The sequence below is a fragment of the Miscanthus floridulus genome, chromosome 7, assembly GCF_019320115.1.
Source record: "Miscanthus floridulus cultivar M001 chromosome 7, ASM1932011v1, whole genome shotgun sequence".
Classification (NCBI taxonomy): domain Eukaryota; kingdom Viridiplantae; phylum Streptophyta; class Magnoliopsida; order Poales; family Poaceae; genus Miscanthus; species Miscanthus floridulus.
Genome location: NC_089586.1, coordinates 24776894 through 24791686, shown reverse-complemented (window position 1 = coordinate 24791686; position 14793 = coordinate 24776894). Strand labels below are relative to the sequence as shown.

The following is a 14793-nucleotide window of genomic DNA, read 5'->3' as shown; positions in this document are numbered from 1 at the left end:
ATGCCTACCCTCCTCTGGTGGTTAGAGTCCGCCGTAACCTTGACCGACCACCCGGAGAGCATGCCACAACCAGGGAGATACCTACTCGTGGTCGACCCGATCGTCAGCACAAAGTGGCTCACCAAGGTACTGATGGATGGAGGCAATGGCCTCAACATTATGTACGCCAAGATGCTCGACGCTATGGGCATCGACCGAGCACGCATCCGGCCAACCAGAGCGCCTTTCCATAGCATCATGCCTAGAAAACAGGCCATGCCGCTTGGGTAGATCGATCTGCCCGTCACCTTTGGGGGTCTATCCAACTATAGGACAGAGACCCTCACCTTCGAAGTGGTGGGGTTCAATGGAACTTACCACGCCATCCTAGGACAACCATGCTATGCGAAGTTCATGGCTGTCCCCAACTACACCTACCTCAAGCTGAAGATGCCGGGCCCTGGTGGGGTTATCACCGTCGGCACCTCCTTCCAGTGCACCTACGAGTGCGAGGTCAAGTGCTACAATCATGCCATGGCAATCGTCGCCTCCGAAGAGCTCACGACCATCAGGAAGGAGGTCACCGAAGAAGCGCCCGACTCTACGAGGTCGACTGGGTCTTTTGAGCCAACAGAGGGCTCCAAGGAGGTCCTCATAGATCTCGGTAGCCCCGAGGGCAAGGTGGTGCGCATTGGCACCATGCTTTCCTCTAAATAGGAAAGCGCACTCATCGACTTCCTCTGCGTCAACAAGGACATCTTTGCTTGGAAATCCTCGGACATGCCAGGCATTTTGATGGAAGTTGCCGAGCATGCCTTGAAGATCCACCCAGGCTCCAAGCCAGTGAAACAGCGCCTATGTCGCTTCAACGAGGGGAAACGCAAGACCATCGGCGAGGAGATCGCAAAGCTTTTAGCGGTTGGATTCATCAAAGGAAGTGTACCACCCAGAGTGGTTAGCCAATCATGTTCTTGTGCGAAAGAAGATTGGGAAATGGAGGATGTGTGTTGACTACACAGGTCTCAACAAAGCGTGCCCAAAGGATTCATTTCCTTTGTCGCACATAGACCAAATAGTCGACTCTACCTCAGGGTGCGAAACCCTCTGCTTCCTTGATGCGTACTCCGGGTACCATCAAATCACGATGAAAGAGTCCGACCAGCTCGTGACATCTTTCATCACCCCCTTTAGTTCGTTCTACTATGTCACAATGCCATTCGGTTTGAAGAATGCTGAGGCTATGTACCAGCGTTGTATGCTCAAGTGTTTCAGGGACCTCATTGGGTGGACCATTGTGGCCTACGTTGATGACATTGTGGTCAAGTCCAAATGGGTTGACCACCTCGTAGCCGATCTTGAGCAGACCTTCATAAAACTCCGAGCAAACAGCTTCAAACTCAATCCCGAGAAGTGCATTTTCAGGGTCCCAAGGGGCATGCTGCTTGGTTTCATCGTCTCCAAGCATGGCATCGAAGCCAACTCAGAGAAGATCTCAGCCATCATGAGGATGGGCCCAATTCAGAATATGAAGGGGGTACAGCGAGTTATAGGGTGCCTCACCATGCTCAGCCGCTTCATCTCACACCTCGGCGAATGAGGTCTCCCCCTTTATCGACTTCTGAAGAAGGCCCACCACTTCGAATGGACGTTCGAGGCCCAGGAGGCACTTGACACGGTCAAGCAGCTTCTGACGAAGGCTTCGATCCTAGTTCCTCCTACCGATGGAGAACCCCTTCTGCTCTATGTTGTGGCCACCACGCAGGTGGTCAGTGCCACCCTAGTAGTGGAGCAAGAAGAAGAGGGGCATGCCCTCAAAATACAGTGCCCTGTGTACTTCATTAGCGAGGTCCTATCTGACTCTAAGACCTGCTACCCCCAAATCTAGAAGCTCTTTGAAGGGACCATGACGCCTAAGAGGGGGGGTGAATTAGGCAACTTAAAATTCTTACTCTAAAACTATTGCCTCTTTTTCAACCTCTAGCAAAACCTATGCAAAAGATAATCTATCTAGATGTGCAACTACGGTTTTGCTAGTGTGTTGCTATCTCTACCGCAAATGATAATAATATGATCAATGTAAATGCGGAAGCTTAAAGAGCAAGGTAGAGATATGCAAACTCCCGTTGATGACTCTGGTATTTTTATCAAGGTATCGAGAAGCGCGCAAGCTTCCCCCTAGTCCTCATTGGAGCCCCTCGTAAGGAATCCCTAGCAAGGGCCAAGCTCCCGGTCGGGTAACTCCGTGGATAGCCTCGGGCCTTCCCCACGCACAAGTGGGTCTCCGATGTGCCTTCTGGCAAGCCTCTCCCGGATGCTCCCCGCCGTCTTCACTATCAAGCTTTCGGCTAAAACGCCACGGGCCTTGTTCCCTTCGGTACACGGTGGCAGCCGTACCACAAACGCGGTTGGTGCGATCTCGCAAGACTTCAAGCCCCTCCGATGTACAACTCTTGTGCCCGCAAGCACGGGGTGGCAAGAGGTATGCAAACCTCACTAAACACTAGGCATACACCTAGAGCAAACACATAAGCAGTGGTCTAATCAACCAAAGCACTTCGCAAAGCACCTACGCTAATCACCTAATGAAACACTAAGCACTATGCAAGTGGAGATCACTAAAATGATGTATCAACACCCTTGGTATGTTTCCTTAGCTCCACTATCCTCAAATGGCCGGTTGGGGGTTGTATTTATAAGCCCCACTGAGAAAGTAGCTGTTGGGGTTGAATTCCTGTGAAACTGCTACTGACCGGAAGCTGAATCGTCCTGACCGGACACGTCCGGTCGTCATGACCGTTGAGCCGGTAATATGCTGATCAGACGCTGGCCAGCGTCCGGTCGCCTGCCACCGGACGCGTCCGGTCATAGATGTGCCGCTCTGGAACCTTACTATAATCGATCGGACGCTACGTTCCTACGTCCGGTCGGTTGTCGCCAGCGTCCGGTCCTTGCGTCTGGTCGCATCTGCAAGCTCGTTTCTTCATGATCTTGCATATGGCTTGGTTCCTATCTTCATGCTTGGACTTTGCTTGCTATCTTGGGTCTTTTCTTGTGCTCCTAAGGTCTTGCTTAAGGTGTTGATCATCGGATCATCATGTCGCCTTCGTCCAAGTCACGTCTTGCACCCTGTTGGACTACAAAACAAGCACTTGCAAATTCATTAGTCCAATTTGGTTGTGTTGGTCACCAAACACCAAAATCCAAAGTAAATGGGCCAAGGGTCCATTTTCCTTACAATCTCCTCCTTTTTGGTGGTTGATGCCAACACGACCAAAGCAAGCAAATAATAAGAATTTTGGAAGTTAAAAAAACTACCTACTTGCTAGGATGCAATGCAAAGGGCAAGGTTATATGATGCTAGAAAATCCTACTTAGATACCAATTGAAGACCATCTTGCCCTTACAAAAGTCCCTATGTGTCATTATGGATTCCTACAAATTTTACCATTACTTAGTATAATTCATAATCCACTTTCCTCCCTTTCTTGGACCATTACCACTTGTAGACATCAACTTGATGCTTGCCTTTGGTCCTTCAAATTCTCCCCCTTTGGCATCAAACACCGAAAAGGAAGACATTAGTAGCACAAGGGAGGGTCAAATTTCGTGATCCTTTGTGTATAGAATGAAATGGATCACAAAATTTGACTCTCACATTATATAGACTAAGCTCCCCCTAAATGTATGCATACATATGGTAGAAAGCAGAGCATATGCATAATCAGCAATTTATTGCACAAGAGAGTTTAATCTATATAATGCATGGAGAAAGCATATAAATATTAAATGAAATCAACATGATGATGCCAATTGAAGAATGATGCTTAACTCTGGGGACTACAATTTCCTTACAATGAGACTACTACACATGTGATAGGTTTGAAAAATTGATACCATTTGAAAAAGGGTTAGTCTCAAAGCATCCAAGTTGTAGAATTACTCCCCCTAAATATGTGCACATAAAAGTAGAATACTTTGTAGAAGTCATTCACATTGATTTTAGAGTAAAAATACCACTTGAAAGATGACATCTCATGAATGTGAGAATCATTTTCAAAATAGATATTCGGGAGAAATTATCTATAATTTTGGACTTTGGCACATATTAGATAAACAAAAGTAAGACAAGCTATGTGCCGTGCTTCTAAGCAATTTTAACACCATGTAGGTTTGCTCCAAGAGTTAAGAATGTAACCGAGCAAGCCTACCATATGAAATACCTAGTGTATGCATGACAAAAGATATAAGCATGCAAATGCAAACCTAGGCATGAAGAGTAACTAGATGCTTAAAGATACCAAATGTAGGAAAAATGAATTGCAAGATGTACCAATTAAAAAGTAATGACATCTAGTTACCTAACATGGGAAGGGGAATTTGGGTCCATAGTATTCACTAACCCACTTGGCAATGATTTTGTCCATCATGATGCACCCCATGAAATGCACCCATACTTTGCCAAGTCTCCAAATTCCCCGAGGTCTGACGGACTTCTCACTTCCCTTTCGGGATCCAAACCTTCTTGGTGCTCTTCATGTTGGAAATGATTTCCTTTGGCACCCAAAAGCGTTTGACCCCATTGTTGGCTTGCTTGTTCACCTTGATGGCCACCACCTTGTCATTTTTCTTCTTCTTCAAGAGATAAGGTGTGGAGGCCTTTTTGTCCACCTTGTTGGTGTAGGTGTTGGAGAGCTTGCTTGTTTGCTTTTTCTCCTTCTTCTTTGCTCCTCCCCCATTCTTCACCTTGCACTCATAGGATTTGTGACCTTCCTTGTGGCACACGTAACAAACCACGGTTTGTCCTTCATCAAGCTTCTTCACTCCCTTGATGGTGTTATCTTGATGAAGTTGGGTTTGCTTCGCCTTGCCTTTCACTTGAGTCAAGTCCTTGGTGAGGTGAACTACTTCTTGCTTGAGTTACTCATTCTCGTTTGCAACCTCTTGTGTGCATGTATCTACAACAACTTTCTCAACACAAACTTGGTTGCACAAAGGTGAGTCTAAACATAAATCATTGCAAGAAGTAGAGGCATCCTTTTTAATTATGTCATTTCTTTTATATGCCTTGGTGGGGGTATTTTTGATGGCCTCAAGATTAGCAACTTTATTTGTTAGCTCATCACAATGTTTGCCCATGATTTCCATTTTAGCAAGCAAACTTTGATAATCATTTTGTGAGCTAGCTAACTTTTCTTTTAATTTTTCATTTTTCTTTTCAAGTTGCTTATCTTTGATTGTGCATGCATTTGTTGTTGCACTAGCCTCAAGTTGCTCAATTTTAGTGGATAGTTCAACATTGAGATTTGCAAAGTTTTCATATTGTTCAAGCAAATTTTTGTATGCTTCTTGTGAACTACCTAGCTCTTCTTTTAAATTTTTGAGCTTCTTTTGTTGACTAGTGCAAACTTTAGCATATTTAAGATTTTATTGCACAATTGTATTATAAGAAGGCAAATCATCATCACTATCGCTCTCACTAGAGGATGAGCTTTCATTACCTCGTGCCATAAGGCACACACGAGAAGAGCTTGATGATGAGTGCTTGCGCCCTTGCCTCTTGTGACGATCTTCTTCACTTGAAGAATCATCCCATGACCTTATTGATGTGAGGGCTTTGTTCTTCCACGCCTTCTTCTTTGCCTTGGGTGTGGGCTTGTTTGGACAAACTTCCACAAAGTGCCCCAACTCGCCGCATCCATAGCATCCTCTCTTTCTTTGCTTGTTTCTTTGATTAGTGAAAATGAGGTCTTGAATTTGGATGGGCACACCCTTGACATTGAGCCTTACGATCATCTTCTCCACCTTTTTGATAAGTTTGATTGATTCTTCATCAAGGTCGGAGGTGGAGGAGGAAGATTGATCATCATCACTTGATTCTGTTCATCATCATCATCATCATCCTCATCTTCTTCTTCTTCACTTGAGGAGCTTGAGCTTGAGCTTGACTCAACTTTCTTGCCCTTCATCTTTTTCTTCTCGCTACAAGCGAGAGCTTTGCCTTTGCTTGATGAAGATGCTTCTCCTTGACCCATCTTACGTGACATTTCAAATGCCACTAGCTTGCCAATGACAATGCCCGGGGTCATGGTGCTCAAGTTCTCCATGTTGTGAAGGATGGTGATGATGCTTGCATATTTCTTTTGTGGTAGAACGGAGATGATCTTCCTCACGATGTCCGCATCATCTAGCTTTAATAATCCTATTGAATGGAGCTCATTGATAATTAGATTCAATTGAGAATACATATCACGAACAAGCTCATCATCATTCATAGCAAAGGATTCATAATTTTGCTTAGCTATACAATGTTTTTGCTCATGGACATTACTTGTGCCATCATGGAGCTCTTGGAGTTTTAATCAAATTTCATGTGCCGTATTTAAGGTGAATACTTGGTTAAACACATCCATGCTAAAAGATTCAAACAAGCAATTCTTAGCTCTAGCATTAAAAAGCATTTCTTTTTCGTCACTCTTTGTGGGCTTTTCGGGATTCTTAATAGGTTTCATCCCATCACGAGTGACTCTCCATACACCTAAATCAACCGCCTCAAGGTGGCAAGCCATTCTAGCCTTATAGTAGAGGAAGTTAGTGCCATCAAATTGTGGAGGCCTAGCGGTATCCATCCCAATCACTCTACAATAGCGTCGGCTCAACGGCGTTTAAGCCAAGGGTCCAAATATGAGCCAACCGGCTCTGATACCAATTGAAGGGATTATGACGCCTAAGAGGGGGGGTGAATTAGGCAACTTAAAATTATGACTCTAAAACTATGGCCTCTTTTTCAACCTCTAGCAAAACCTATGCAAAAGATAATCTATCTAGATGTGCAACTACGGTTTTGCTAGTGTGTTGCTATCTCTACCGCAAATAATAATAATATGATCAATGTAAATGCGGAAGCTTAAAGAGCAAGGTAGAGATATGCAAACTCCCGTTGACGACTCCGGTATTTTTACCGAGGTATCGAGAAGCGCACAAGCTTCCCCCTAGTCCTCGTTGGAGCCCCTCGCAAGGAATCCCTAGCAAGGGCCAAGCTCCCGGTCGGGTAACTCCATGGATAGCCTCGGGCCTTCCCCACATGCAAGTGGGTCTCCGATGTGCCTTCCAGCAAGCCTCTCCCGGATGCTCCCTGCCGTCTTCACTATCAAGCTTTCGGCCAAAACACCGCGGGCCTTATTCCCTTCGGTACACGGTGGCAGCCGCACCACAAACGTGGTTGGTGCGATCTCGCAAGACTTCAAGCCCCTCCGATGTACAACTCTTGTGCTCGCAAGCACGGGGTGGCAAGAGGTATGCAAACCTCACTAAACACTAGGCATACACCTAGAGCAAGCGCATAAGCGGTGGTCTAATTAACCAAAGCACTTCGCAAAGCACCTACGCTAATCACCTGATGAAACACTAAGCACTATGCAAGTGGAGATCACTAAAATGATGTATCAACACCCTTGGTATGTTTCCTCAGCTCCACTATCCTCAAATGGACGGTTGGGGGTTGTATTTATAAGCCCCACTAAGAAAGTAGCCATTGGGGTTGAATTCCCGCGAAACTGCTACTGACCGGACGCTGAATCGTCCTGACCAGACGCGTCCAGTCGTCCCGACCGTTAAGCCAGCAATATGCTGATCGAACGCTGGCCAGCGTCCGGTTGCCTACCACCAGACGCGTTCAGTCGTAGATGTGCTGCTCTGGAACCTTACTGTAATCGATCAGACGCTGTGTTCCTACGTCCGGTCGGTTGCCGCCAGCGTCCAGTCCTTGCGTCTGGTCGCATCTGCAAGCTCGTTTCTTCATGATCTTGCGTACGGCTTGTTTCCTATCTTCATGCTTGGACTTTGCTTGCTATCTTGGGTCTTTTCTTGTGCTCCTAAGGTCTTGCTTAAGGTGTTGATCATCGGATCATTACGTCGCCTTTGTCCAAGTCATGTCTTGCACCCTGTTGGACTACAAAACAAGAACTTGCAAATTCATTAGTCCAATTTGGTTGTGTTGGTCATCAAACACCAAAATCCAAAGTAAATGGGCCAAGGGTCCATTTTCCTTACACTCTTGTATGCCGTCCTCATCGCCAAGAGGAAGCTATGCCACTACTTTGAGTCACATCCGGTGACAATCATGACATCGTTCCCCCTTAGTGAGGTCGTCCAAAACCAAGATGCCACGGGAAGAATCGCGAAGTGGGCACTCGAGCTGATGGGTCAGAGCATTGCGTATGCCTCCCGGACGGCCATCAAATCCCAAGTATTGGCTGATTTCATGGCAGAGTGGACCGAGGTCCAAATGCCACCAGTGGTCATCGACCAAGAGTACTGGACGATGTACTTTGATGGATCGCTGATGAAGAAAGGCGCCGACACGGGGCTAGTCTTTGTGTCACCTCCATTTCCCCTCCTCCAACAATGTGTCTTAGTATGAGGCGCTCATCAATGACCTATGCATCGCCATCAAGTTGGGCATCTGACGCCTCGATGTCCGGGGCGACTCTCAGCTGGTCATCGACCAAGTCATGAAGGAGTGAAGTTGCCACGACACCAAGATGGCTGCATACTACCGAGAAGTCCGCCAGCTAGAGAACAAGTTCGATGGCCTCGAGCTCAACCACATCCCGAGGTGCCTCAACGAGGCGGCCAACGCGTTGGTAAAGGCGGCATTCGACTGGGAGCCGGTGCCAACGGGTGTCTTCGCTAGCGACCAACACAAGCCCTCAGTTCGCTACGAGGGGTCGGAACAAGACGATGATGGTCCACCCATTCTAGGCTGGAGGGCTGACCAACCATCGGCTCCATCTGGTCCTGAAGTCATGGAGTTTGAAGAGGACCCAGCGACAGAGCTCGACCCTCTAGTCGACTAGAGGACGCCCTACCTCAACTACCTCCTCCATGATGCACTGTCGATGGGCAAGACAGAGGCTCGATGGCGCGCATGTCATGCCAAGTCCTTTGTTCTTGTGGAGAGCGAACTTTACAACCGAAGTCACACCGGGATCCTGCATCGCTGCATCCCCATCGAATAATGGAAGCATTTGCTGAATGATATCCACGGTGGGGTCTACGGTACCCATGCCGTGCCTAGAATCCTGGTCGAAAACGTGTTCCAACAGGGCTTCTACTGGCCTACCATGGTAGCTAACGCCGAGCAGATCATACGCACCTGCGAAGGGTGCCAGTACTATGCTCGGCAAACCCACCTACTGGCCCAAGCGCTCTAGACGATCCCCATCACCTGGCCATTTGTGGTCTAGGGCCTCGATCTGGTTGGACCTCTCAAAAAAGCGCCTGGAGGCTACACCCACTTGCTTGTCACCATAGACAAGTTTACAAAGTGGATAGAAGCTCGGTCGATCTCCATGATCAAGTCTGAACAGGCTGTGCTGTTCTTCCTCGACATCATCCATCGCTTCGAAGTCCCAAACTCCATTATCACAGACAACAGCACACATTTCACCGAAAAGAAGTTCCTCCAATTCTATGATAAATATCACATCCGCATCGACTAGGCTTCTGTAGCGCACCCCTGAACGAATAGGCAGGTTGAACGTGCAAACGGCATGGTCCTACAGGGCCTCAAGCCTAGGATCTTCAAAAGGTTGAACAAGTTTGGCGCTTGATGGATCGTCGAGCTTCCCACGGTGCTTTGGAGTCTAAGGACGACCCCCTGCCAGGCCACCGACTACACGCCATTCTTCATGGTCTATGGTTCCGAAGCCGTCCTCCCGACTGACCTCGACTTTGGAGCACCAAGGGTCAGGGCGTATGATGAACAATGAGCCGAGGCATCCCTCGAGGATGCCATGGACCAGCTGGACGAAGCACGCGATGTTGCCCTCCTTCGCTCAGCCAAGTACCAGTAGGCGTTACGATGATACCACAGCCATCGAGTGCGGGGTCAGGCCTTCAACATCGGAGACCTGGTTCTCTGCCTCATCTAGAGCAACTAGGACTGCCACAAGCTCTCCCCGCCATGGGAGGGACCATACATCGTCAGAAAGGTGCTCCGGCTAGGCGCCTACAAGCTGAAGACCATCAATGGTGAGGTCTTCGCTAATGCCTAGAACATCAAGCAGCTACATCGCTTTTACCCTTAATAAACACACACTTTCTCTTATCAGTTTTGTTATCAAACTCCCCGATCTTTCATGACATCTGACCTAGCAATGGTAATGGGTCAGACCTCACTTAGGGGCTGATATGAGCACATTTATTTGGCAAACATTCTCTATGCCTACCCCTCTTTTCATGTTAAGACCTAGGAGCTGGGTTTACGGGAACAAGCTCTGAGTATAACTAGTTAGACTACGGGAAACCTATGTCCCAGTGACTATAGTGTCTTTGCTCACCAGCATGATCAGAATTGGCTCACCCACACTCCAAGCTTTTACGACCTTAATGATGAAAAGGGTCAGAGTGCGCTAACCTTTTTACTCAAAAAGGAGAAAAGAGCTAAAAAGCCGTTTGCTATAACGAAACCTAAGAGCTTGTCCATTTGTTACAAGTTTCTCCGCCTGGCTTATATACCTAACTAAATTCTTGCGCAGGATGTTCTCATCCTTTACCTCCATAGGAAAGTTTTGTGTCAGTAGGTAACACAAGTCGACTGGTCAGCTTGCCCACTGCTGAGAAATGGGTAGGGAACAACAGGATGCCCCACACAGGATATGCCAACCCCATCACGGACGATGGACCCGGATCCCACTCATATCCTGTAAAGAGCTTTCCGAACCCATCACTCTTGCCATCGAGGTAAAACCAGTGCCTAGGTCGATCGAATGGCTCGAAGCCACCGCCGAGAGACAAGCACCCTTACTTTATGCATTAATTTTGTTACCGACCCTCCAACCCCAGCAACGGTAGGGTCTTGAACATCGCTTGGGGGCTGGCGAGTGTAACAACCCAAAAATCCACACACCAAAAATCACAACTACAAAATTTTTGTTTCTAACCCCATGCAATGTCGAGTGACAACTGAAGGAGCCAACCCTAGGTTTTTCATTAGTTGTAACCCAACTAGACAATTTCATGAGCATAGCATGTCATTTGTTAATTATGTTATTTAAATTCTAACAAATAAAGTAATGCATACATTGTCAATTGTGATTTGGATTTCCAATTGCTTTACAACTTATTTAAAGTAATAAACCACAAAGTAAATATTAATCAAACCAAAGAATAAACACTTAAAATGAAAACCATTTCTATTTTTGTATAACAAAGCTACCACTACTTTTGCTAAACCTAATAGCTAAATAAAATTCCTAATATATATAAAAGAGTGCTGTGGGCCTCATATCTAAAAATCCAATGAATAAGGTACACCAGATTTGAATTCAAATTCCAAACCAAATTTGAATTCAAATAAAGAAGAAGAAAAACAAAACAGAAAAAGAAAAGAAGAAAGCCCGCAGCCAGCTCGGTCTGCTCTGCCCGCTAGCCAGCCCAGTCTACGCGCGGCAGCACCAGGCCCAGTAAGCCGGCCCAAATGCGCTGCTCATGCCCACGCGCCCTTCTGCTTTGCCTGCTGTCGCTGCCAACCTGACCCCACGCGTCAGCCACTCCCGACCATAGTGTCTTCTACCTCCCCACGCCGGCACCTCCTCCGACCGAGTCCCGACCAAAACGATAGGCACGGGCCCGGGGTCACGCGAATCACCTGGCCTTGTCCCCTTGGCGCCATGCCCACGCAACCTTTGCGCCAACCACCCATGCCCGCGATGCCGTCCGATGCAATCGGCGCATCACCAGCCGTTCGCCCCATCCGCCATGGGTGAAGCTCGGACCTCGGGGCTATAAAGCGATGCCTAGAGCGCCCTACGGATTCCTCAGCCCACAACGCCACCACTCGGTGGCCCAACTGCCCGCACCACTCTGAGAGAAGAGGGCCGAGAAGGAAATTTGGAAGAGGGGAGGTGAGCAGAGAGCTCGGAGACATCGATCACCGAAGCCCAGGCACCGCCCTGAGCATCTACCCCGACGACGTGCCTCGCCACCGCACCACCACCAAACGCCGCCAACACCACTCGATGAGTCCTTTGCTGAGACCTCCTCCTAGCCCATGGACGCCGTAGCAATGCATGCGCTCGCCGCACTCACGACGCCGCCGTCATGGCATGGCCACCCTGTGCGCACTCGGCCGCCTTGCTGGACTAGGACGCAGCCATAGAGCACCGCCATGATGACCGGAGGATAGCCGCGTAGACCGAGACCCCGTTAGCAGGCCACAACACCTTGGCCACGAGCACCGGACATTGGGCAAAGCTCCGCCGTGCACCACCACCGTGAGCGGACTCCACCATGCCCTATGGTCGTCGTCGACGCTATATCCTGTCTCCCGTTAACCGTCTGAAAGAGAACGGGGCACCAGGACCCCTAGAACTGCCCCTAGATACCCCGCCGGTGAGCACCACCACGACCGAGCCACCGACCACCATGGCCAAAGCCCCATGAAGCCTTGGCCGCCACCTTGACCCCACCACCGTACATGCCGAGGCTTGGTGAAGCTTTTCCCCACCTCAATTAGACGCCAGCGCCGCTGTGGGAGCTCACCGGTGAGCACACCACCGGCAGGAACACGCCAGGGAAGGAAGCAGAGGATTCCCCTCACCGGCCGCACACACCTGCACTCGGTGCACATGGACCAGGCCAGAGGGAAGAAGGATAGACTCGGTCCACCGAAGACCCAGCCTACGGTCCATGGACCGTGAACACCAGTCCACCATGAGCCACGCGGTGTGGGCCGACCTGTGGACCAAAGCCCAGTGGAGGCCCTTGGCTACGACGTGGCAGCGCCACAGCATGCCACGTGGTGGGCCAAAGCCCATCCCGTATCTAGGCCCAACCGGCCCAGTTTGGACCCGGTCTGTGTTGATCGTTGACTGGTTAATGTTGACCGATTGACCGGACCCACAAGTCAGTGACACAGAGACTCTGGACCCACTTGTTAGTAGGTGACATCATGCTGACATCATGACGATGTCACGCGGGTCCCACCTGTCAGTAACAACACAGCCGAGGTGATGTCATGATGACGTCATGGTGACATCAGCTGCTGACGTCAGTAGCTCTGGCCCCACATGTCAGTGACTATGACCCGTTGACCATTGACTCGCCCGTTGACTTGACGTTGACTTTGAACGAACCACATGTCAGTGACCCAAGAGCCTCTGGCCCCACCTGTCAGAACTGATGACGTCATGCTGACGTCAAGATGACGTTAGCAGGACCCCACTTGTCAGCTCGGAGCCAAGATGATGATGTCATGCTGATGTCACACTGGCGTCAGCATGCCACGTGGACCAGTCATAGTGTGACACGTGTCAGCCCTGAATTAATCAGCCTTTTCCCATTTTCATAAATGATTAAAACTTCGAAAATTCATAACTAATTCATACGAACTCAGAAAAATACGAAACTAGGACCAAAATTCATCTAAAATCGAGCTTTACGCAATGAACCCATGTTTGAGTGCATTTGGCTCTTTTGAATTTTCATTGCTTCTTTGTGCTATTCTATAGACGTCGCTAATGCGACTATAATTCGATCGTATGCAGACTCGGAGGAGAAACAGACGGACGAGGATCATGAGTACCGTGAGGAGTATGGAGACGACTACACTGAAGGTGCCACATCCCACCCAACCTCGTAGCACCTATTACGCATGGCTAAAATAGAACTGCTATTGCTTTACTTTATTGTTATATTCACACTATGATAGGACTTGCATGGTAGTAAGCTTACTTGATGGCCTTTACCTTGACGCAACCTTACCCCTGCTTACACTGCTAGTAGGCTAGACACACGCTTACTGCTATATTTCATTGCTTATTACTTCTACTACGCTTGTACTACATTGATGCGTGGTGGAAATTGGTGTTATCTGGACTATGGGGAGAGTGCTACATGTGTGACTTGGGTGCATGGAGGGTGAGGGTTGTGTCGACCAAGTTGGAGTATACGACGAGCCTAGGGCAAGTCTTGCCATGGGGTGCTAGCTGGGCACCCCTGGAATGAATACTATGGTGGGTAAATGGTATATGAGATGGCCCTGGGTGTGAACCTGTGATGGGAGGAGCCCAGGGTGGAGGTGCTGTGGTGGCACGGTAAATGGAAACCCTGATGAAGACATTCTGGCTTGGTCATCTCTAAGGACTTACTAGTACTCAGATTCACCGGGAAGCCTTACGTACCACTCGCCCTATATGGTGTGGGACGGTCGGACTACTTGGTAGGATATTGCCACTACTGCTAGGTTGATAGCGGACAGTGTAAGGAGGTACGGGGGCGGAGGATTTCCCCCACACCCTTCCGAGACTTCATGGAGACCTTGTGGGTCCAGCTCATGACTCACAGTTTCAGCCACCCCAGACTAGACTTAGGGTGTACCAGGGCTGAATGGTAGAGTGGCATTATCCTAGGCTAGCAAGCGGTCAGAATCAGCCCAGTTGACGATGGTCAGCAAGGAAGGTGGATCTTGTGGTTATGTAAAACCTCTGCAGAGTGTATGGTTCATCGATCAATACATGTGCTGACTTGTCGGCTATGGACCTTTCCTAGGTTTCGCTTAAACTAGATAGTGAGATGAGTCCTTCTCTTCTTCCCCTGTGAGAGAGTGTCGGTCGTAGCCAGGGGCTATGGGCCTTGAGACAGTGCCGAGAGGGAGTTGGCCTGTCGACTGAGTGATGGTATGGTGATGGTGTGGAGATGGTGGTGTATCGATGCCAGGATCGAACCCTAGCTCTGGATGGAAATGAGGTGGAATGTGTGGGGGAATGGTGTTAAAACTTGACTAAACTATTATATACTTGATATGCTAAGACA

At 48.6% G+C, this 14793-nt stretch overlaps 1 protein-coding gene across 1 annotated transcript; it reads left to right on the top strand.

Annotated features, from left to right (window-relative positions):
- Positions 1 to 696, top strand: LOC136465228 (uncharacterized). Its single transcript, XM_066464049.1, has 2 exons — positions 1 to 161; positions 312 to 696. Exons 1-2 carry the CDS (start codon positions 1 to 3, stop codon positions 694 to 696), a joined length of 546 nt encoding a protein of 181 aa, XP_066320146.1.
- The last annotated feature ends 14097 nt before the right edge of the window (positions 697 to 14793 follow it).